Source organism: Typopeltis vanoorti, chromosome 4 (assembly GCF_054136105.1).
Source record: "Typopeltis vanoorti isolate ZY-2024b chromosome 4, IOZ_Tvanoo_1.0, whole genome shotgun sequence".
NCBI classification, from domain to species: Eukaryota; Metazoa; Arthropoda; class Arachnida; order Uropygi; family Thelyphonidae; genus Typopeltis; species Typopeltis vanoorti.
Window position 1 is genome coordinate 20739105 of NC_143552.1, and position 23554 is coordinate 20762658.

The window sequence follows — 23554 nt, forward strand, 5'->3', positions numbered from 1 at the left end:
TAAGCATTATGTATGAGATCCCATTTTGGATTGCCATGGACTTAATTTTTGGAAACACTCAGTGTAGATATCAGAAAACATTTTCAAATAATAAGAACGGCAAACTACTAAGAATCAACCTTTTCAACTTTGCAGATCGACTAAAAGATTTTAAAATACCTGGGATGAAAACAAATTAAAACGTAGTAAACGTCGAGATATGTTACTAAATAATTATTAATTTATTTATGAAATAAGCAAATCGATTAAATAAAGACTCCACTGTGAGACGAGTCTTTAGGTGGTAAATGTATTCGGACTTAATTAGTACAGCTATATATTATTTAAAAAATATTTAGAGAGAACCAATCAACTAAAATTTCAAATATATGTATCTCAGTTTAAGATTTATATCGGCACGTGTTGCACGTGCCGATATAAATCCAGGATTGAAGTTATCTTTATATTTACATATATCTGGCATGGATTTAAATTTCAGCATGGTAGTTCGAACTTCGTCGCTCAGCGGCATGTACAAGAGGGAGACAATCTAAAGAGCCAGAGTAAATTCACATGTTTTGATTAGTAATAAAAAACGAAGCAACTTAGGGGAAAAAAAAGCATTGCGAACTTGCATTAACTATACCAGTTTGCTCCTCAATGAGGCATTGCATTGTATATCTGAGTAGTTCAAGTACGTTTTGACTGGACAGTGAATGACTGTTTTTTTTTTTTTTTTTTTTTTCCCACATGAATAAACTGTAATGGCTGTATGCCAAGAGGACGTTTTGCAGTTCATTAAAAAAATATTTGGCTATTAGAAAAAGAGGGAAAAAATTGAAAAAATAATCAGCAGGAATTAGTGTTAAAAAGATATTTGGATATGTTGAAACAAACTGTGTTATAAGGTTTGAGTAATAGTTAAAACCGTCGCAAAAAACGAGCAACCCCGTACTTAGCATTTACACATACTACAGAAAACAAACCAGTAGTAGTTCTGTCATATGCCATCAATATCATTTTTTTTCCCTCAAAGTAATCAGTACAAGCTTATTGTTAAAATATCAGATTTAGCATTTTGTAACAATTATTGTAATAATTTTTGTTTCATACGCTGCAGTTTAAACATTCTGGAAAATGTTTTTGTAGGTAGAAAAACTTTCTGATGGATGCAATTTGGAATAACGTGTCTTTCCTCACGTGATATGTCGGATTTTTTTAAATTTTTATTTTTAATCGGAAGCCACGAACATCCCTTTTCTTACTGTCAAAGCTTCTTTGAATGAGAACGGTATGAAATTTAGATTAAGATCATTCCTCTACCCCATAATATCCTTTAAAGAATCGGTTCGGAAAAATTCATCTGAGCAGCTAAGGACACTTCCTTATTTGAGCAACTCATATATGCATTTTGAGTAATGCTAAGAATAGCGAAATCTTGCGTTTCTTTGGAAAGTAGGGAACCACAAATATCCTCATATTAAGGTACGCGATTCTAGAAATAAATCCCACCCAGAAAAAATTGAGAGGAGAACAGATTGTTACAAACATTATTCTTCAAATATCTCAAAAAAAAAAAAAAAAAAAAAAGGATTCGCATCAAACGATGTCAAGCTAAGAAAAATTGCTAATGTAGCAGTTAAGAACCTCATAACTTTGTGCATAATAATAATAATTATTATTATTATCAGTTTATATATTGGCAACAATATTGCTTTTCTAGTCTCTCTGATTGCACAAAATTGCTATTCCAAATAGTATATTGAAATATGCACATCTTTGTTTTTCAACTCGCTTATTGGGCTTAATTTTCATCAAATTATTTTAAACCTTGTTCTGTACCTGAAGGTTTTTTTCGGGATATAAGTGAGAGACAGAACTAGGTGTCGCGTATAATAAGGACGCAGAAAGAACAATTGCTAGCTTGATTAGCGCTAAAACAAACATTAAATATAAATAAGTGAGTTATTTGAAGTTATTAATCAGTGAGATCTATTTCTGATGGTCTGTCTGCTTAAATTTTCACTTTCTTGATAACAGTTGCCGAGCATATTTTATTCTTTTTGCGTATTTGCATTCCAACTGGGACATGAAATTTTACTTCATTATAACGTTTGCCGAATGTACCCGATGTCTTTTCGCATAAAGTGAGTGATAAAAATTGACACTTTTATGTACTTTCTGTGCCTTTAGACGGCTTACGACTTGTTTGCATAAACTGAAAAAGTCCTTAAGTGTTAATTGAATTTTATCGTTTTAACTTTCAGATATGAAAATTAAAAAGCAGTGTCATATATTTAATCCTCTTTTCGCTTTTAAAGTTATCATTATTGTAAAATCTCTTGGGAAATATTCACTCAGCTTCGTTTATTTAAATTGTCAGCGCGTGTTCTTTCCACCCATCGCGACAGATTCCTTATGATAAGACTAATGGAATCAGGACCACTTTCTTGATTATTTAATCATCTCCCTCGGAGGTTTGTTCACTACGGTGCCAAGGGGCATGCGCAATCCATATTCCCCATGTTCATATTGGATTTTAAGAGAAGTGGTGAAGAATTTAGTCACGTTATTTTTAACCTGACTTACAATCGATGCTCATCTCATGTTGACGTAATCCATCAAAAATACATTAAAGAATAAGCTACTTATTATAAAATGTCACGATTTAATTATAATTAAAAATTATAATTAAATAAATTATACGCAACGTTATTGTCCCAGAATTACTTTTCATAGAATTGTAGTGGTTCAAAAAAGGAGGGGGAAAAAAAACTTGCTGATCATGATGTGATATTGGCAATCTTGGGCACAATTTTCTTATACTTTTTTTTTTTTTTCGTGAAATTGTCTATTCAGAACATTCAAAGATGTGCATTTTATCATAACATAGCTAATAACAATTTAAAATGAATAAATATTTCAATATAATAAAACACCGTTTTTAAAGTGAATTTATTTTCTTTTAAAATTGCAAGAAGTTGACGAGGCAAGGGACTTGAGAGTTACTGTGGACTTTTAGTTCAGAGGGCATATTGCAAAGGTTGCCAAAACATCACATCAAATTACATGGTTGTTGAAAAATACACTGACAAGCAGGGACTCTTGGATTTCTTGGTGAATGAAGAAATGGTGGAGAGGATTCAGAGGCGAGTTACAAAGATCGTTGTAGGTCTGTGGAATGTTTCCTAAGAGGTAAAATTGGAGGTCTGTGGGTTCCAAAACTAGTTGATAGACGTAGGAGAGGAGATATGATAGAGGTATATAAATTAGTAAAAGGGTTTTATAGGATTGATACTGATGATTATTTTTAAGAACAGTGCAGGAAGGGAGAGAACGAGAGGCCATCTCTGGAGATTATGTAAGAGTGTGGTTGTTGTCTTGTCCTTTGAAGAGTCTTAGGTGTTTCCGTGTGCTTCTTATACTGCTTTTGCTATGTCGATGATTTTGTTTGTATAGAGCTGTTGCTCAGGGTTAGGATCTATTTCTTGCAAGGCTGCTGCAATTGCTGGACAGGTAAAGATGTGAGTGGGTGTCAGTTCAGTATTGGGGCAGTTGTTGCAGTTTCTATATATTCTCGTATCATCTGTATTGATCGTCATTCCTCTATAATGTCCTGTTCGTAGTCTTGCTATCGTGGTGGAGGTCTTTCTCTCAGCACTGATTTCGGGAATTTGATGTTTTATCACTGATTTCAGTGGAATTAGTTTAGCTTTTGCTAGTGCATTCTTGCTAGTGCAAAAGCATTGGCATCAACAAGAGTCGTCATGTGAGTTTCTTGGTTGAGTTCTCTGGTCTCTTTTGCTAATTTATCGGCTGTTTCATTGTAATCAATGCCTACATGAGCAGGAATCCATTGTAAAATGCAACTTTTTCTTAAACACTTTAGGTAATTTAAGAGTTTATGGATGTCTTGTGTGAGCTTGGTATTGCCATTTTTGATTGCCTCCATAGCTGATCTTGAGTCACTAAATTATAATTATAATTTGTTGAGGACTGGAAAATAGAGGTTCTTTGTTTATGTGGATTAAGACCTATTTCCTTCCGGTTAGTGTCATCATATTGTAAAGTTGATGATCTGTGAAGTCTGCATTTTTGATTCCAATGTTCATACGTTTTTAGGGAGATATGATCGCTTTGGTAGCTTCTGATATTATTTATCAATAATATGATAGTTTGAGTAGGCTTCAAGTGCTTTATTTATTGCATAGAGTTCGCTGGCAAAATTGGAAGCGATTCTCCCAGATCCAACTTTTATTGAAAAGTTTCTCACCTTTCGGGAGTAGAAGGAGAACACCAGCGCCTCCATTAATCATATTAGTGTCTGACGATCCATTGGTATAACAAATAACCTGTTTGGAGGATGAAAGAATTGATAGTATTTAGACCTTTTTCTGTGAGCATTTCTTTTGGTTCTTTTTTTGTACAGAGTTTAGTAAGGTTTAGATTTATGGAGGTATTTGAAGGTAAAGGACTGGAAAATAGAGGTTCTTTGTTTATGTGCGCTGATGAAGACCTATTTCCTTCTTGATAGTGTCATCATATTGTAAAGTTGATGATCTGTGAAGTCTGCATTTTTGATTCCAATGTTCATAAGTTTTTAGGGAGATATGATCGCTTTGGTAGTTTCTGATATTATTTATGAATTTTATGGTGGCAAATTTTGGTCTATTCTCCAGCAGGTCAAGCCCACATTCCTATTGGGCTCTGATGTTGTTAATGGATGAGACTGCACCAGTGATAATCTTGGATGCTTTTGCTTGTATTTTGTCTAATTTTTTTCTTTACCGATGAGGCCGAAGGTGACCAGATAGGTGCTGCATATTCCATTATTGGCCTTATTAGTGTAGTGCAAGTAGTTTTGAGGATTTTTGGCTTTGCGCCCCAATTTGTTCCACAAAGCTTTTTCAGTATATTTAATTTTTTTACAGCTCTGTTGGAAATGTTAGAGATGTGTTGTGCAAAACGTAATTCCTGATCAAGCGTAATACCAAGGTATTTTGGATTTGTGACTTTTTCAATTCGCTTGTTGTTGATTATGACATTGGGATTGTAGGAATGTCTATTTTTCCTGTCTGTACTAAAGGTGTTTAGTTTTGTTTTGTCTGGGTTGATTTTGAGTTTAAGTTCATCTGACCATTTTTCTAATCCTCTCATGGATTTGTTTAGAGTCTCCTCTGATTCTTTGATTTTAGCACTAGTGTGCCAGATGGCTATATCATCTGCATAGCAAGTTACGTTTGTGTCTTCTGTGAGGTAGGGATGAATCTTATTGACATACAGAAGGAATAGTAAGGGACTGAGTACTGAGCCCTGGGGAACACCAGCCCAGGTTCTCTGCCCTCTTGATATTGCTGCATTGATTCTGACTTTGATCTTTCTTCCTCTAATGAAATCAGCAATCCAGATTAAAGCGTTTCCTCTAATTCCAATATCATGTACTGTTTGTATTAATATTTTTGATCCAAACAAGATCGAAAGCAGCAGTCATATCAAGGAATATGGCAGTTGTATTTTTTTTGTTAGTTTTTCCTGAAATGAGTCTATTATTGTTTGACAGAAGTGGAATAATTGATCTCTTGTCGAATGATGGGTTCTATAGGCAGTTTGGTAGTAGTTGATTTTCTTATTTTTTGTCAGCCAGTGCATAAGCCTGGAGTGTATGATTCTTTCAGTAATTTTACAAAGTATGCTAGTTAATGCGATAGGTCTATAGCTTTGACATTCTGCAGCATTTTTGTCAGGTTTCAGGATGGATACAATAACTGTTTTTTTTTTTTTTTCATTCTTTTGGAAGTTCGCCTGTTCGCCAAGAGGTATTGAGAATGTCCAGAAATTGTTCTTTGGCATTTTTGGCAAGGTGTTTGACCATATGACCAAAGATAAGATCATTACCAGGAGATTTATTAGGTGTAGTTTTCTCGATTGATGAATTTAGTTCATTTAGTGTAAATTCTTCGGAGAAGATGTCATTAGTTTGGTATGTTCTTGCTTGTTTTAGTATTTTACTTGTGAGTTTATTGAGGTTCTTGTCCTCTCTGTTATACTGAAGAAGTTTGGAGTTGTTTGAATAGGTTTTTGCCAATGTGTTTGCAATTTCTTGATCTGTAATAGCTTGTTTCCCAGCATTTATGATGAAGTTTGTTTTCTGTTGGTTCTCTTTTTTGATATTGTTGTCTAGGATTCTAATAATGTTCCAGTGTTGGCTGTCTTTTCTTGGATCCAGGTTACTGCAAAGCTCTGCCCATTTCTCTTGTTTGCACTTCCAAATTTCCTGCTCCAATTTGTGTGTTATGTCCATTAATTTCTTTCTGTGTTCATCAGTTTTATTAATTCTGGATTGTTCGTTGATATTGTCTCTTTCTGTAATCATTGAATCAACATTGTGATCTTTCCAGTATAGTATCCAGGTATTTTTCCGTTTGTCTCTTGGTATTGTTGCTTTGGCAGCTTTACTGATGTGTGAAGTAAGGATTTGTAATTTTCTGTCGAGGTTTCCAGAGACAGGTTCATCTTGACAGAGGCTCTCCGAGGTTTGAGTAAACTATGTTCAGTCGGCTTTTCTGAAGTTCCATGTCCTTTTGATTTGCTGTTCTTGATCATTCTTGAAGTTTAGTGTTGCTATTATGGGTCTGTGGTCACTGATGGCATTTTCCATTGTGCACTTGATGCAATGCTATAATTAAGAGCTGTGATGCCAATAGCAGATTCAGTTCCCGTACTTTTAGAGAGATAGGTGCTCTGTCCATTGTTGATTGTTGTGAGTTACAAATCTGTAAAGAGGCCTTCCAATTGTTGACTTTTATGGTCTAAATCGGGGGATCCCCACGTTGGGCTTTTTGCATTTAGGTCACCAAGTATAATGGTTGTCAGTTGGAGATTCGCTTAGCTTTTCAATGATATCTGTATCAATATTTGTATTATCAGGATGGTAGACGTTTGTGATTGAAATAGAATGGTTTGGTAGGTGTATTTCAACAGCTTGAGATTCCGTCGAACTGTTATTATTTAAATATTGATTTAGGGTGATTTCTTTTGAATTTGATTTCTGGGATCTTCAAAAGGATAGCAAGCCTGCCACCTGCTCTTTCCTCTCTATCCTTCCTAAGAACTGTGTATCCTTTGACGCTGGAGTTCAGATTTTTGTTCATTTTTTTTTTTTCTTGTGGACAAGCTTTATGGATATTGTTTTTGTAAAGCATGTATTTTAGTTCATCCATTTTTCTCTGAGTACCGTTGATATTGAGTTGCAAAATGTTAATATGAGTCCTCGTAGCATATTTATCATCGGGAGCCCGGATTGCAGCCCCGGACGCAGTAGCATTGGTTGATATCTTTCTATGACTCTTCATTAGAAAATTGGATGCCGTTGCCACGTTAGTTACCTTGAAATCGGACCATAAGAAATTTGGTCAAGAGTGTGGTTAACAAGGGTGTTATGACTAGATTTTTTGCTTAGAGGGTTTTGAATGAGTGAAATGCGCTGCCAGAGGGGGTTGTGAATGCTTCGTCTTTGAATGAATTTAAGGAGAAGTATGACAGGTATCGTGTGTCAATGTAGGGGTCTCTTGCGATGAATCTTTTGACTCCATGGAGACACCGCTATAATAATAATAATAGACGCCATAGACAGTTTTATGCCTTTTTAACACTGAACACACGAATTTTCTCTTAAATTTCAGTTTTTGTGAGATTACAACCTAGGAAAGATTGTAAACTTATATTAGCCCGTGGCGGGGCTAAAAACTGTTGTTTTTGTTATTTTTACATAATCCTGAAATCCTGCTCTAGAGACCGAACCTGGAACTTCTTCAAGCCACCTCAAGGCGTCGAATAAGCGGGGGGTGGTCTCACACCGGAAGATGAAATTCATCGCCCACCTAAAGACGGTGACAAACATCCATTCCCACGAAGACATTCAAACCCGTACACATCCAATAATGCTAGAATGAATTGCCGATTGAAAACAGTACGGTTCATACACTATCCTTATGCGGCATCCCTTAAAAAAAAAAAAAAAAAAATTAAAATAAGGGATGGAAGCACATATGTCAGCGAATTTTGAAGATGGCTTGAAAAAGTTCCATCTGTATGTAAAAATAAATAAAATGCAAAAATTAAATAATGATAAAAATTCCTTAACCCACCTACGGTAGGGATCTTCTATCGGTCTACTATCTGTTGTGGGGTGGGAGACTTCCTCATCTTATATTGCGCCATATTGAAACTTCTCCAACCTTTGTTCAGGTTAAGTAGAAAAGCTTTTTTAAGTACGCTCCACTTCGTAGTCATCTTTTTCATTTGAATTCCCACCTAGCAAACCTCCGAGTGTGACCTGGCTAATATTCGTCAAAATTAATAAAACGCGCTGCGTGCCATCTCGAGCATTAAGTCAGAAGCAGTCCTGTGATATTTTGTCGGGTTTACATGAAAACCAATGAACTTAGAGATGCTGTAATCAGACAGTGGATTGTCTCAAATTTAGACCAGTGGTTAGCTTGATATTTAACTTGAATGTGTACTCGTTCTGTGAGACATCTTGACTTGGAACATTTTGCTCTGAAAGCCGGTAGCAGGTTTTGTTTTTGCTTTTTCTGTCAGTCCATAGTCCCTGTTCAACAGAATAGCATCCACATTTCTGGTAAGCCTACCACAATACGAGCATCAACTTTTCTATCCATTTATAGTTCAACTGCAAAACCCCTGAACATGCTACTACTGTATATTCTCTTCTCTGGAACAGCTTTCGTCTTGACGTATTTCCTATAAACTACAATTTCTAGCTGTTCAAAAAAGAATATTAGATTCATTCTTTGTAAATCCCGACCTATGCGTGCAGTCTTAGAGTATAAGTTCCTTACCGACATAGTTTTATGTTTAATATGTAGTTCTACGCACTTCGCTTTACTGTTTTCGTTTCGTGAAAAATAAGTAAAAGCGATGGCCCATGCACAACTTGTTTTATTAAGTGGAATTACATAGTGGCCCATTCTTGAGATATTTTCGATGCTGATTGATTGATTCTAGTAAGCTATCAGATTCGCAGCTGTTTTCAGTGAAGTTTCAATTAAATATTTTCGCTTTTTTTTTACTATTTCCTCGTATAAAAGAGCGGAAGAATGTCACGTTACGTAATGTGAGTATAATAAACGTTTCAAATTATCAACGAAATTTCTTCGAGCTGGTCGAAATTAAAATTTTATCGAATTAAGAAATAAATTAAGTACTTCGCAGAATTGGATAAATCCACGTGCAGAAAATTACAGGCACGAGATTATTATACGTAATATACAAATTCAGTTACTGCGTATGTTTGCACGGATATTATCCAGTACTAGATGGCACGCTCAAGATGGCGCTGTAATCTTAACAACATTTCGTTCAAACTGCATTACGAACCATTAGAATTTTAGGCAGCGACATAATTGAAGGAAGTGATGATTCTTGCTAGACGAGACCATACACTTTCTTAGACTGTTATAGCTTTTGCCGTAAGACGTCGAGAGGCGAGTGGGGGTTGAGAGAAAGCAGGGATGCCTAACATTTCATATTGCTGGTTGCGTGGGAAATTGAACGATGGGATATGATTGATGACTCCGCTGTAGGGGGAAAAAAAGTCCGTAAATGTACACATCGATTCCAATAATTCCGACAAAAAACCGAAGAAAATGACTCGCTATTATACACTTTCTTCTAGCGGATCTATAACGCATTTTGGAACAAAGAATGGAAGGAAAATCTTTCTTTTTTACTAGGCATAGCCATAGAGAAAGCGGTAAATGTAGCTTTACTTAACACTAATGTATTTGGGGGAAACGCTTTATTCAAATAACTCGTTCACATTCTAAGCAAGAACGTTCTTCTGAATTCACATCGACGCATAAATTTGTTTTCAAAGAATTCCTTAAGATTTTCGACGTCAATTTGATCTAAGTCGCGAATGTTCCCAAGTAACTATTGATAGCTGCCGTACCAGTAGTGATAAAGCAAAGTATTTTGTTTATCACCGCTAGTATGGCTGTCAAAATTCATCTTTTCACTTCATCTTACGTAGTACAGCGCTGCTTGGATAATCAGCTATTCTGAAAACTTTTGTATGTAGTTCTTGCAGTAGCATAATTTGGTATCAACTTACAAAGCATTCCGTTGTGTATTTTGCTGCTTTTAGTGCGTTAAAATTTGACTATTTATACCATTAACATTTGTCGAATTTCATCGAATATACTGGCATCCTTTAGATCCCGCGGAACACACGCAGTTACACGCTTTTAATACGTTGGTCTCGGCATTAGGGAATTCAATAAAATAACATAATTCAAATCTTTGCCCCTCCCTCCTTTCCACGAATTGATAGTTTCAAATCCAGTTTTTCTTGGACAGAGTTTAACGGGAGGAAGATCAAGAATCTGAAATATCATCTGCAGATTAGAAAAAAAAAAACGTTCCTATACAACAGGACCTTCCCCAAATTTCTGCTAAATCCTTAAGTACCGTATGAAATGTTCGAAGTCTTTTGCAACTCTCTCTGATAGCGAGACGTACATCTATTCAGAGTTCTTTCACCTTCTTGTGCTGTGTTTTGTGACCACTCTGAACTGTTAAGCATAATAAATAAATAAATAAATAAAAAATAAAAAAAACCTTGGTCCGCTCTCCAGCCAAGAGCTGTGGATTCATGTCTCGTTCTGAGCGTGGATGTTTGTAATTGGCTTTAGGTAAGAGATGAATTTCTTCGCCCATTGTGAGATCACCGACCTTCTTTTTGGAGGCTCTTTCCTTTTCTTTCCATCACGCTTCTTCCTTTTCCCATTAAAGTTACTCTTCAAAGAGGAGAAATGACCCACTCCGTTAATTTAATATGGGTTTGATTTATTCTGTCAGCAATACGAAAAAAATTGTAGTAGATTACAATTAGTTCTATCTGCCACCGCTGACCTGGGATGTGAGCACTTCTTTTAATATATAAAATTGGCACACTATATAATTATCCAGTGGCAATAAGTTTTAAAAGAGGTATAGCGTGAGTAAACATATCGATACAAATTTAATGACGGAAAAAACTCACGTACAATTTGAGCTTAATATGTACTGAAGATGCCTGTGACACACAGGCGAAAATTATACTATTAAATAATCTTTGTACGTGAGTTTTTTCCGTTATTTATTTTGTATCGAACCTATGACAATGTTATTGTATGTAATCTGTGGGTCCCTGGCTATTGATGGCAGTAATGTAATTGGGAGATTACATTATGTAATCTCCCAATTACATTACTGTAATTTATTTTGGGATTTGTTACGCATTCCAAATTATAATTCCAAAACAGTATTTCGATGTTCAAGAGTCAACTGTTGGGAATTCCATACCTTTTAATTTGAATGATCAAACGCAGTATAATTAATCGTATAAAGAATCATATTTTATAGTCGAATGATATTAAGTGGTGGCAACTGCTTATTTTGAAATCTCCCTGTAGGTTTTCTATATTTATTCTTTATTATTGAGTTGATTAAAAAAAAAAAAAAAACCGTCACCTCTGGATATACGACACGATAAATGCGATTTGCGTGATCTGCACTTTAACACTGTGGTTTTCGTCATAAAAGAAAAAAATACGTCTGATAAATGTAATATATTGCATCTGTTATCTGATTCCTGCTGTGGTGAATGTAAATTAAACGCCAGTTTCATTTTTGCATCAGCTGAATTTTGTAGCTCAACTCATCTCATGACTCCCAGAGAAAGACAACATTTTTTTTTTTTTTCTCCTCCTCATTTCTTGAAGGTTGTCTGGTTGCCAACAGTTTCGGGGAAAAAAAAGAGAGAGGGAAAAAAAAAAGGATAGCTCGTAACATCACTTTACACATCTTGGTATTTGTCACGATGTTATCAGCGCTGACTCATCATTTTAGTGAGGAACCCATTTGAAAGCTATTCCCTCTAATTGTCCGTTAATAGAGACGCTACAGGCTGGGCCGTTGTTCCGAATAAGACCATTACATCACTCACGTTAATAGCGACAGCTGGAGGTTGCCTAGCCAATTATTAAATGTCAGTGAAAAAGGATAGATTGCCTCGTTGCTAAGTGATCGTATCTTATTTTTAGATATTTAATGCTATTAGGGCTACCATTAAATATGGAAGCGACCGGTTAAAAAGCCAGATCAAAGCGGATTCTCATAATAAATACCACTCTATAATTATTTCAAATAAAAATGAAGTTGTTCTATTGTGCGATGCTAAACACCTGCAGCATCGACGAAGAACGAGTGCTGTTAGCGTGGCTCAGGGATCATATTGTGTGGTAAGTGCCATCTTGTATTATAAAATAATTGCTACGCATTCCATCAGACTGATAGATGTGGCTAATTTTTTTAAATTTTTTATTTCGGACCATTATCCTGGAAGCTTGTTATTGTTTGAACTGCTCTTACATTTTCACTTTCGCAATCCGATTTGAATTGATATTTTATTGCAACTTTTTTCCTTTTTTTCTGTGAATTTGCTTTTAAACGAGCGTGGTTTTATGAGATTTTATTATGGCAGAGAATTAAAGCTCTACTTATCTATTACGAAGGGAAAAACTACAGAAATAATGCCGTAGAGTTCAAATGCCAAGGATTTACTGGCGTAATTGGCCGAATGGATATCGATCTTCTAACCGCGGGTTCGAATGTGTGCTGGCACGTATTTTTTTGCGAATGTCTGTGGATGGTAGGTGAATTTCATCACTCTGTATAACCCCCCCCCCCCTAACACTGCTTATTTTGGAGGCCTGAAATGGCTTGAAAAAATGTTTTGTGGTTGGTCAGAATAGAGCAAGGTTCCATTTGATGTAACATTTACTCCACTCACTGTACTGAAATTCTTCAACTTTTATAACCGTTCGAAGGTTGAATAGTTATTCATGTGTGTGTGTGGGGGGGGGGGGTGATGGTTTCATAATGAATGACTACTTTTCAATCAGTTCTCTGGGGTTGATTTGCTCCATCTCAAGATCATTTGTCGATCTTCGTGGTTCGTGTCATTTCTTCAGTTTGATGTTAAAAACGTGTGTCCACCTGTCTCACCATGGGATTCATCTATTGTATTGTATGGATGCTCGTAAAAAGCCTTTAGATGGAATGTAATTTTCAGCGCTTGACATGACTGTATTCCTTAATAGGAAAAAAATTAAGTTGCATGAAAAAGCTGGAGTCCTGATTTGTGTAGTCCCCCCCCCCCCACACACACAAAATTTGATATAATTCAAGGGATGTGTGTGTGTGTGTACACACACACACATCCCTTGGATTATATCAAATTTTGCGTTCGAGTTTCTCAAAATAAATTGCAGAATTGTTTCTAAGAAGATTAAATATGACATTCCAACTGACGTAAGTTTACCACCAGCACACTAAATACCATTTAGCTTGATATTTTAAGCCGTTTTGGCCACCGATTGAGAGTGAACGGTTAGAGGCCAACAGTTCAGATGCAGTCCAAAATGTACAAATGACGAGGGTGTGAACTGTTGCTGGTAGAGGAAAAATTTGGGTCTCAACATCAGTCGAGATGTAAAGCCGGAATTAGTTTGTGGTATTTCCCTCATCAAACCGGAAAGCCGTGCAGATTTGTTATTCGAATAGCTCAAAATTCTATAGCTGGGAAAAGAAAGAAAAAAAGTTGATTTGTTATGTTTCTCTTTAGCAAAATAGGAATAAATTTCACTCGATTTGCGCTCTTATTGCAAATCAGATACATTTTGAAATGACACCTTACTACCAGCTATATAGTGGTTTGGGGAATTTTTTAAGTTTCATTCAAATATACTACGCGAATAAAAATCATTCTTCAATGAGATAATTGATGTATTTTGACTTTACGGTTAAATGAGTTAATATATTTCTTAAAGTTGCATTTCCTTTGCTTTTCTTGTTTTATTTGATTCTGCAGTCCTTTTGGAAGAAAGAAAAAAATGATTTAATACGCTGATTAATCTCAAGATGTTTTCGAACGAATTTTTAAACATTTTGTCTGTCGTTAAGTGAAACGTGAAATTATTATGACGTCTTCTTTTTCCTGTTTTCTTATTACTGACATTGTCGGTGATATTTCAGACGTTTGCAGATAATGCGGAGTCATGTCAGGCAAACTTAAATCTAATTGCTGTACTTAAGTACTATAGTTATCCGTAGAGGTATTTTAATAACTTTTGTTGTTGGATTTTCTTCTCTTAGCGATTTCAGCCTCATCATGTTGGGTGAGAGAGAGAGAGAGAGATTAAAGTGTTGTTCATTCATTCAACTTGTGTTGGGCATTTAAAACTACTTTCTCATTCACTGCATAATGTAAAATGTTAATTTTTTGTGGTTGGTTAGCCATAATTGGTTGACCGAGTGGTTAGCATATCCGCTCTCCAGCCAAAAGGCTGCGGGTTCGAATCCCTCCGTAGGCATGGATGTTTGTGATTGTCTGTGAAAGCACTACTGGTGGTTGGTGGGCGATAGATGTGTTGGTTTAGACCAGTGGCCGTCAAAGTAGTCGATATCGACCCCCCCAAGGGTCGATATGACATTGTTAGAGGTCGATAGAAAAATATAAGACACCATTGTACGGGTAATATTTAATTCGGTTAACTTGGATTACCGCCATCCTGAATGACAACGCAATTAAGAGTGAATCGTGGAAACAGTGACATGAATAGGACCTGTAAGATGGAGCAAGGTCATGAAAATAGTTACTGAGGCTAATCAAGTAGACCAAAATGACGTATTTACCAACAAACGGATGTTGGTGGTTCCTGCCCGGCCAGTGCGGCGGGAGCGAGATTGCAACACGGGCGCTGTTCTTATTTACTGATACAAGTATTCGATCCCAGTCTCATTTTTTTGCGCATCGACATACAAGTGAACGTTAATGTTCTAAACTTCATCAACATACATATTATAATTCAATCGTTATTCATTCACGAACTAAACTTCTCTATGTTGAAGAGGTTGAGCAGGGCTGGTAGTAATACCAGTGATATTAATATCACTAGCAATACCAGTGATAGTAATAGTAATATAATAATATATACTATGTTATACATACAATAAACACTAACTATGAAATAAACAATCTAAAAACTCACATAAGCATCTTTTTTGCGTGTCCTATTATAATTACGTAATAGTAAAATAGAGGGGTCGATAAAAAGTCGAGAAACTCTTGAAGGGGGTCGACGGTCAAAGAAGTTTGGCGACCCCTGGTTTAGACAATCAAGGTAGTTGCGGTTAGTGGAGTGGTGGAGACGGAGAGTTATAGAGTAGGTGTCCTCCCTCGATGAGTCTTTGGATTCCCTGGAGGGGTTATTTGTTTTATTTCTTTTTACTTGTTCTCTAGAATTGCCATTAATTATCTCTAAGGTTTTCCTCTGTTATTAAAATTTAACTTTTCTGACGAAGTACAGAATAGTGACCATACTAAGGTAGGCAATCGTCCCTGAAACTCCTGCAGACCACGTAGTCGAGATTAAGGCCTTACCTAGTAATCAGGAAGTGACGCTGTATTACTGAGGATACAAAGACGAATATCACTTAATGCAAGTCATTGCGAATACATTTGGCTTCCAGTGAGCATCTTTTTCTTTAAAAGAAGTGAGAATGATTACACCATGTGTAATTATTCCACTTTCCTTTACAATATAGTATACTTATAAATTACAACTATTTACTGTCAATTTGCATACAGCCTGTTCAGCTATCTGTTGATCCTGCTAAGAATTGATTGAATTCAGTAAAGGAACAGATTGTCGAAGGAAAAATTTTTCTAGAAACGCTCATATTAAACATTAACGTCCTCTACCCCACTCTGTAATGTTGAATACGAGATATGCTGCGAAGCGAGTATGGAAAAATCTATTTTGGTGATCACAATTTATTGATTAACCTCCATGTGTTGATGACCTCCATTATTTTTGAGAGTATTTTTAGACGAGCCAGTTGGATGATTGTTAGATGTTTGACTGACTTGTCTTTCGTTTTTCACCCCCAAAAACGGACAGACCTGCCATAGAATGCACACAGTTAATAATAATAATAATATTATTATTATTATTATTATTATTATGGTTTACTCCGTGGAGTCCTTAAACTCATCGAAGGAGGTCCTAAACATCACTTCAAGCACTATCCAACATTTACGTAGTATCTGTCATACTTTGCTTTGAACTCATTCACAGTTATGGCACCCACACCAGACTCTGGCAACCTATTCCACTCATTCACGATCTCCACGCATAAAACCCAGTTAATTGATATAATACCTGTACATTGGTGTCATGGTCTAAGTTGCATTTCTGTAACAACCCAACCTACACTCTTTCAAGATTTGATTGGTTGATTCATCTCATTCATCCCTTTAGGACGGGTAGTCTCCTAATGAGGGGTTCACGACGAATTTAATGCAGCCCGTTCGTCACTCCTCTCCTGCATCTCCTAAGTGCAATATTAATGACTGTAATCCTTGTGTGTACAGGGCCGGTTTGCTTGTTCTGGGGGACGAAAAATCTTGTTCCTATTTTATTTATTTTTCACCCGAGTTTCCGGGTGAAAAAAAAAAAACTGCCTACCGCCGTATGAGACCAGCTAACTCACCTTAATAATAAAGGTTCCTCACGTCACTGACGGGAATCGAACCAAGGTCTTTTGGAGGCTCTTTGAAGATTTGTCGTATATAAACTTATTTCCATGTTGTCTGTTAGATACAAGTGAGAAAGATAGCATAGAATGAGTTTAATTCTGGAGCACAATTGCGGCAATACCAGCAGCAATAATACTTGTTGTGTCCAAGCTGTTAAGGATTAATATTCGTATCCATGCCTCCCCCTCCGCCCCGATCTTTCACCAGAAAGGCTTGGCGGGGGGGGGGGGTATGCAGTGAAGTGTTTTTGCGATAGAGGACGTTATTCGCCCTTGTTATCCATGCAATATTTGGATGAGAAGGCTCTTTGGGTGGTGCCATCGAAATAAGTGACGGACGAAAGCATAGAAGTTGCGCCTAAATAGCCTAGGCAGACAGGTGGTCTTGACTGACATTGAATAGAAGATTCGTATTTGGCCTTTCAAAGTAGCTTTGGATTTTTTTATTATTATTATTATTGCGTAACATCTCCAGGGAGTCCAAAGACTCATCGAGGGAGGGTACCTATTTTCCACCAACCACAACTAACGCCATCTACTGCCGACCGCCACCACTAGTATTTTCACAGACAATCACAAACATCCATGCCCACGGCGGGATTCGAACCAGCAGCCTTTTGGCTGGAGAGTGGATACGCCAACCAGGCGGCTATTTGTTGATAGTATTTTTTTATATTTTTTAACAAGTATCGTGAACTAAAATAGGCTAAGTGCGTTTTTTTTTCCTGTTACCTTCGAGCCACTTGAGAACTGCATTTTTTCTTGCACTGCATGTTCAGCCAAAGCATGTATCAAAAGGAAAAGTAAAAATCATGGAGGTCATTTTGCGCCATTGTAAGAAAGAAAACGTACACGAGCTTATGGTCTGAGTTACAAAGAGGAGAACTGATGTTTGGAAGGATAGCCAGTGAAGAAAAGCTTCAAATTATTAGAAGGATGGTGAAAGATGAATACTTGCTTAATTATAGCACGTACTGCTGTAATTAATCTGCTCTAGGCATTTCATAAATGGTCAGTTTGGTTTGTGTTTAACCCTGTTTTATATTTTTGGGCCCCAAGTTTTTCCAGTTTGTTCCTTCTAATAAAATCGCAACACAAGTACCTGCAACCTTACTGCGTGCTTTGCTTATTTCCATAATCTTGTTCCTCACAGTGGCTTTTGGTGTGAACTGAACTAATCTATCATACTTTAAATACCACTCATCACTTATGTTACTGCTTACCGTGACTAAGAAGCTTAAAAGAAAGTTAAAAGAAGCAAAGTATTTAGATAGATATAGTTTTGTTGTTGTAAATACGGGTTATCTAACATTTATCTTGATTGATGAGCTTTTGGGACATCGTTATTACATGATGCAAAGCTTGATAGTGAACTATTCATATACCACTATTTTCAGAAGCATTGGGCATATGAACATAAGCACATGATATGGAAATAGTGCCTCTGATGATGTAGGAGGGGGAGGTGGGATTAAGAAGCTGAATAAATGAACCCTTCTCACTACGACGTAAGAAAACTAGAATTCATTGTCGTTAACAAGAAATGTTAACGACAATGTTAATATTATATATTTTAATGTTAACGAAATGTTAACATTAAAATGCAGCCAACTCAAGTTGGCTGCATTTTAATTCAGCAGTTAGTTTTTGAACCTTTGTCATAATTTGACAAACTGCTGGAATAAGTTTCGTTGGTTATCATTCAACAAAACACTAATTCGATCTTGCAGTACTTAATAAATCACAACTATTCCAATATTTATTGGCAATCAATGTACAGCGATGCACCTTACACAATGAAGAACTAAGTTCTACGTTCCATTACGGGGCTCATATACTGCACCTCTACATCAATCTTCCTTGTATCCCCCCCCCCCCTTTCTTGTATTTCCTAGTTATGTTGCACGTTGGAGAGACAGGAAGAAATCGCCCACACCTTACATGTATTAAAATGTTTTCTGCATGAAGAGTAGGAATACTCCGTCATAATCTATCATGCGCACGCTACTGACACTTCAGTTATGGGCTCTCTACTAATTAACACGTTCACTCTGAGCTGTGTATGCAGCTGAACAGAAGCTCATCAGAAGGTATATTTTGCGTGCTTACTACTTCAGCTGTCACAGTTTTACAAATCCGTAATTTCTTTCTTTTTACTATAATTTTCATGCAGGAAGGGGTTCCTTCAATTATTCCTTTGAATGTATTCATGAAAATAGTCGCATTAAATAAATGGCATTGTAAAATTATGTGACATGAACCATACGGTAATTTTTGTAGTGATATATAGTGGAAGCATTATCGGAACTTTGTATTCCATGAAGAGCAAGTACAGTAGCGAACAAATTAATCCAAACGAGCTGAATTTTCGTCAAGTTTTCGGTGGTTTTTTGTTTCAGTTCACTATTTTAAACTGTCTCTGCGATGTTTCTTAATAGTGTTGTGTGTGTTTTTAATAGCGCATGTTTTTTAATAACAAAATGTCAATGAGTGTGGTGTTGGTTTGGGTACTGTTAATGTGATTTTAAAGAGGTTTAGGGAGACCTTTTCTTGACAGAAAAGGAAAATGTGAGCGAAAAAGGAAAACACCACTTACTCAAGATGGTTTACTAGTTAGGAAAAGCAAAATGAATCCAAGATTGTCTGCTATAGACTTGGCAGCTAGTGAGATTAATGTTTCTGACATGACAGTCCATCGAAGATTGTTGGAAGCAGGCAGAACTGCTCACAGACCAAAAAAGAAATAACGTTGACGAAGGCTGTTCAGAAAAAGAGGCTCCAGTGGGCAAAAGAGATTGTACTGTTTAGAAGTGGAAGAAGGTCATATTCTCAGATGAAAGCCATTTCTTTGTCCAGGGAGTGTGAGTAACCTATGTTCACAAATCAGAAGAAGACTTCTCCTGCCCACTTTCAACAAGCTCCTAAACACCCAGCTAAAAAGATGTTCTGGGTCTGTTTTACACATAATGATCCAGAATTTTTGGTCTGTTGAGAATATGATGAAAAGTGAACAATACGTAAAAATATTGGAGAAAAGAGTAGTCCCACAGATCCAGAAAGACAAAGAACTCATCTTTCAACAGCATCTTGCTCCATGTCACACTTAAAAGGAAAAAAAAGTGAAAGAGTTCCTCAAAAATCACAACATCCAATTGCTTCATTGGTCACCATTGGGTTGACCTTAACCCAATAGAAAATGAGTGGGCCATAGTGTAAAACAGACTTGGAAAATTAAACTATGATACAAATGATAACTTAATACAATCCATTATAAAAGTATGGTTTCGAGGTGCAGAAATAAGAATAATCTGTTCTACGTTGGAAGAGTCGATGCCTAAGCGAATTCGTGAACTTATTAGGAACAGACGAGCATATAAATTATTAGGTAAAGTTAAAGAGTTTAATTTTTGTACTTATTTTCTTGCGAAATTAAATTTTTCTTTAAAATATGAGTGTTCGTATTAATTTGTTCGCTACTGTATTATGCATACCTCCCACACCAACTTTATAAAGTGACGATATTGATGGATGTTCAGTTGTATCAATAAAGGAAAGAAGTTGATTGTTCACTAAGGTTTATTGATACAACTGAACATTGTAAACTCTGGTATAACGGATTTCTTTGTATCTAGAATTGGTGCTCTGTTTTTCACGTTGATATATATCTCTCTATAATTCATTGATTTAGTTAGTCTAGTTTTCTTTTAAATTGTGAAATGATTAATTTGAATCATCCTCATTTATGTCTCTCAGGTCAAGTTTTTTTTTTTTTTTTAATCTCTCTCGCCCTCTATGGCACCCTTTCAATAATTAAATAAATAAATGTTTAAATAAATAAATATATGTTTCAGCCTTTTTTTATGAAGTTTCTTTCTTCTTTTTTTTATTTCAGGCAAGCAGTCATTCAAGTTCCGGCCGAGGGTATATGGTAAGTAGAATCTTTCATATTTCCTCATTTCCAAGAATCCGACCATTCTTACCTTACTTTCATGACTACGGTGGCGCCGTTAGCTCTAGACCCACACTTGCCATCGGAGCCAGCCAGATAATTTAAATTTTATTGCCTTTGTTCTCCTCCTTTCCAGTAGGGTGCATATATGCTATGGCATAATATTTGGCACTGAGCTCCCTGTACTCCAGGTTTTACTGTTCACAGAACGTGACTGCCCGTGCATCCTTCTGTGACCCTGTCTTTAACAACTTCCGCAACATATGTTGCATGAAACGCCTTGTTTTACGAGTTGATTTCACGTGGGACACCAGTTGTTTAATCTTGAGAGTTTGATAGAAGGCTACACTGTCTGTTGATAGTCTGGTTATCTGATCGAAACAAAGTGTACAGCATATACTTTCCGCAGCTTGTGGGGGGAAGGGGGACTCACCTTACTACATAAATGATCATGGCATAGTCCTGTTTAAAAAAGATCCGTTTGATTTATAACCCTTACGTGCTGCTGGCTACACAGTTATTCAGATTGATTTTAAGAAGATTGCATGTTCCAAATCCAATCAGGTTTTCTTTGGAGGTTAAAAAAAAAAAAATGCGAGACTAATAAAATAAGACAACATATTATTGTGTGCGTGGCATTTTCTTATTGTTGAATTCGGTTTCTTTGATATCAAGAAATTCACTGGTGACAACAAGCAAAACATTGCGATATGTTTTGGTATAGCTGAAAAATAACAGCGATGGTAAGCGTGCCGGCATGGCATACGGATATCATAAACATTCGTTGTTACAAGAAAAAAGTCAATAACTGATAGCTATTTTCAACAAATGGCATTTATCTAAATCGCCTTTATTCGAAGTTTTAAAATGTTCAAAAATACAGTGACCGTTCTATGTTTGCACATATAAAGATTGTCCTTTTTTTTATTGCATAAAGTTCATCTTTATGCAAATAAACCATAAAGTTCATTAGCCTAATTACAAATGACATGTGAAGTTCATTCTAACATTTTTATTCCCTAGTTCATTTTCTTCATTTATCACAGCAGTCATCAAACTGTAAAACAATTTCATTTTACTTAACATTTGCAATGATTTTCTTAAAATTTGTAACAAAGTGTATATATAAATATGCCACTTCCATCATATATATCATCCCATTAACACTCTCAAAAGTGTGCTAAAAACGTAATAAAACTTAAAAAAACGACGATAAAAATACTCAGAAAATATTGGATTGCATGAAAGACAAATAACTACTCGAACATTTTTGATTGCTTACGGATGAAATATCTTCGTATTTTTTGCTGATGACAATAATTAGAACTGAAAGTGAGTTAACTAGTCTCATGAGTGGTTGCCAAGGTTTTCAGTGCTGAAAACCGGCCAGAAAAATGCGCACACTTTACAGACAAAATATTTCAATGTACATAAAATTTGACTATCTTGTTGTTTGATGAAGATTATGAAAACCAAGGATATTTGGTTTAAGATCCATGATATATGGCAGCTCATGGATGTTAAGACCAAAGAAGAGGCTATTGAATTTGTTAAAGTGGTCCTATTTGTACAATTTGCATGCTCTGCATGTTAATTGGGAAATCGGTTTTAGTTGGTCGGATTAATTTTTGCTTCAGTTATTCTTTTTGGTTATTATACTTCAGTTATTCTAACATTTTTAAAACATTATTTAAAAATATTAAGATGAAATACAGTTCCCAATTATAATAATTTAAATTTTATTCATATAATTAGGAGTGTATATATTTATTCATGTCAAAACATGATTAAATACTCCTAATTATATCCCCGTCTTGCATGACCTTTAAGTTTAAAAGATGTGAATTTTATTCTAATTAAGTAGAAATATATATTTATGAATAATATATTATCTGAGATATTCATCATCTTCACCGTAGGTACCTGCTCTCTCGAAGTGGTACAGCATGACTGAGGTATTCAACATAATTCGCTCTTCTTTAAAAGCAAATACATTGTCTGTAACGAGATTTGAATATGGTGAGAAGGAAATGTGTTTAGTCACAGAATGTGACAACCTTAACCGATGGAACTCAATCTGGCCCCGAAGCAAAAAAATTCCCATGTGATAAAAGTTGGGAAGATTTTACTGATTCCTAAGATCTAATTATCTGAAATTAGGATCCTCACTAAAAATAATCCCAACTGGGGCCCCGCATTTGTTACGGCCGGGACTTATCTGTATTCATGGACCTGATGGTATAGCAGTTGCTGGTTATCCTATTTTGTTCGGTACGGCCGTGTTGAGCGGTTAGTATGCCTTCAGCTGTAAGCTTCCGCTGAATTAAAAGAATGCAACTATTGTATACATAAAATTACGAGCTACTTTTCACTAGCAATTTCTAAACAACGAAAGAAACTGCACGTTCTCTAGGCTGCCTAAAAAAAAAGAGAGGGAAAAAAATAACGCAAACACTTCTTGGAACGTCGAAAAATATTTAAACTGTGGACCTGGTCTTTATAAGTTATGACAAGGAAATATGCGAACCGTGATCTGCAGTTAGATTTTGTACACGGCATTCCGTGCTGTGTATCGTTCAGAGCGCAACATAATTATATCTGATCGAAGACTGGTTTACTGAGATAAAACTAATCAGTTTTCATCCCCAGTAGTCCCTAACCTTCTTAAAACTAAGATCAAACATCTCTGATAATACAGACTGATAGATAATAACAACACTATCGGTCACAAGCCTATCATTATTATGTATTCGCATTGACATTCACCGAGACTTTATTCACTTAAAAGGAAGACTTTGCTAGCCCGGGGAGGGAGTCTGATTCTGGGGGGAGGGGGGGGACAACACTTTTCCGCGGAAAACAGTCTCTATCTAATGAACGGGTGGGAACGTACAACCACCGAGGGTATGATTAAGTCGGAAGCACGCAAACTCCCGTACCTTGTACTCTCATGTCACGAGC

General features: G+C 36.1%; 1 protein-coding gene across 1 annotated transcript in view; it reads left to right on the forward strand.

Moving 5' to 3' along the window:
* LOC150107152 (uncharacterized) overlaps positions 1-23554 on the forward strand; it is an 868219-nt gene that overhangs the window by 367455 nt on the left and 477210 nt on the right. The window contains exon 4 of the mRNA XM_090391665.1: positions 20537-20572. Coding sequence (XP_090247791.1) covers positions 20537-20572 — 36 coding nt within the window. The remainder of the gene's footprint in view (positions 1-20536; positions 20573-23554) is intronic.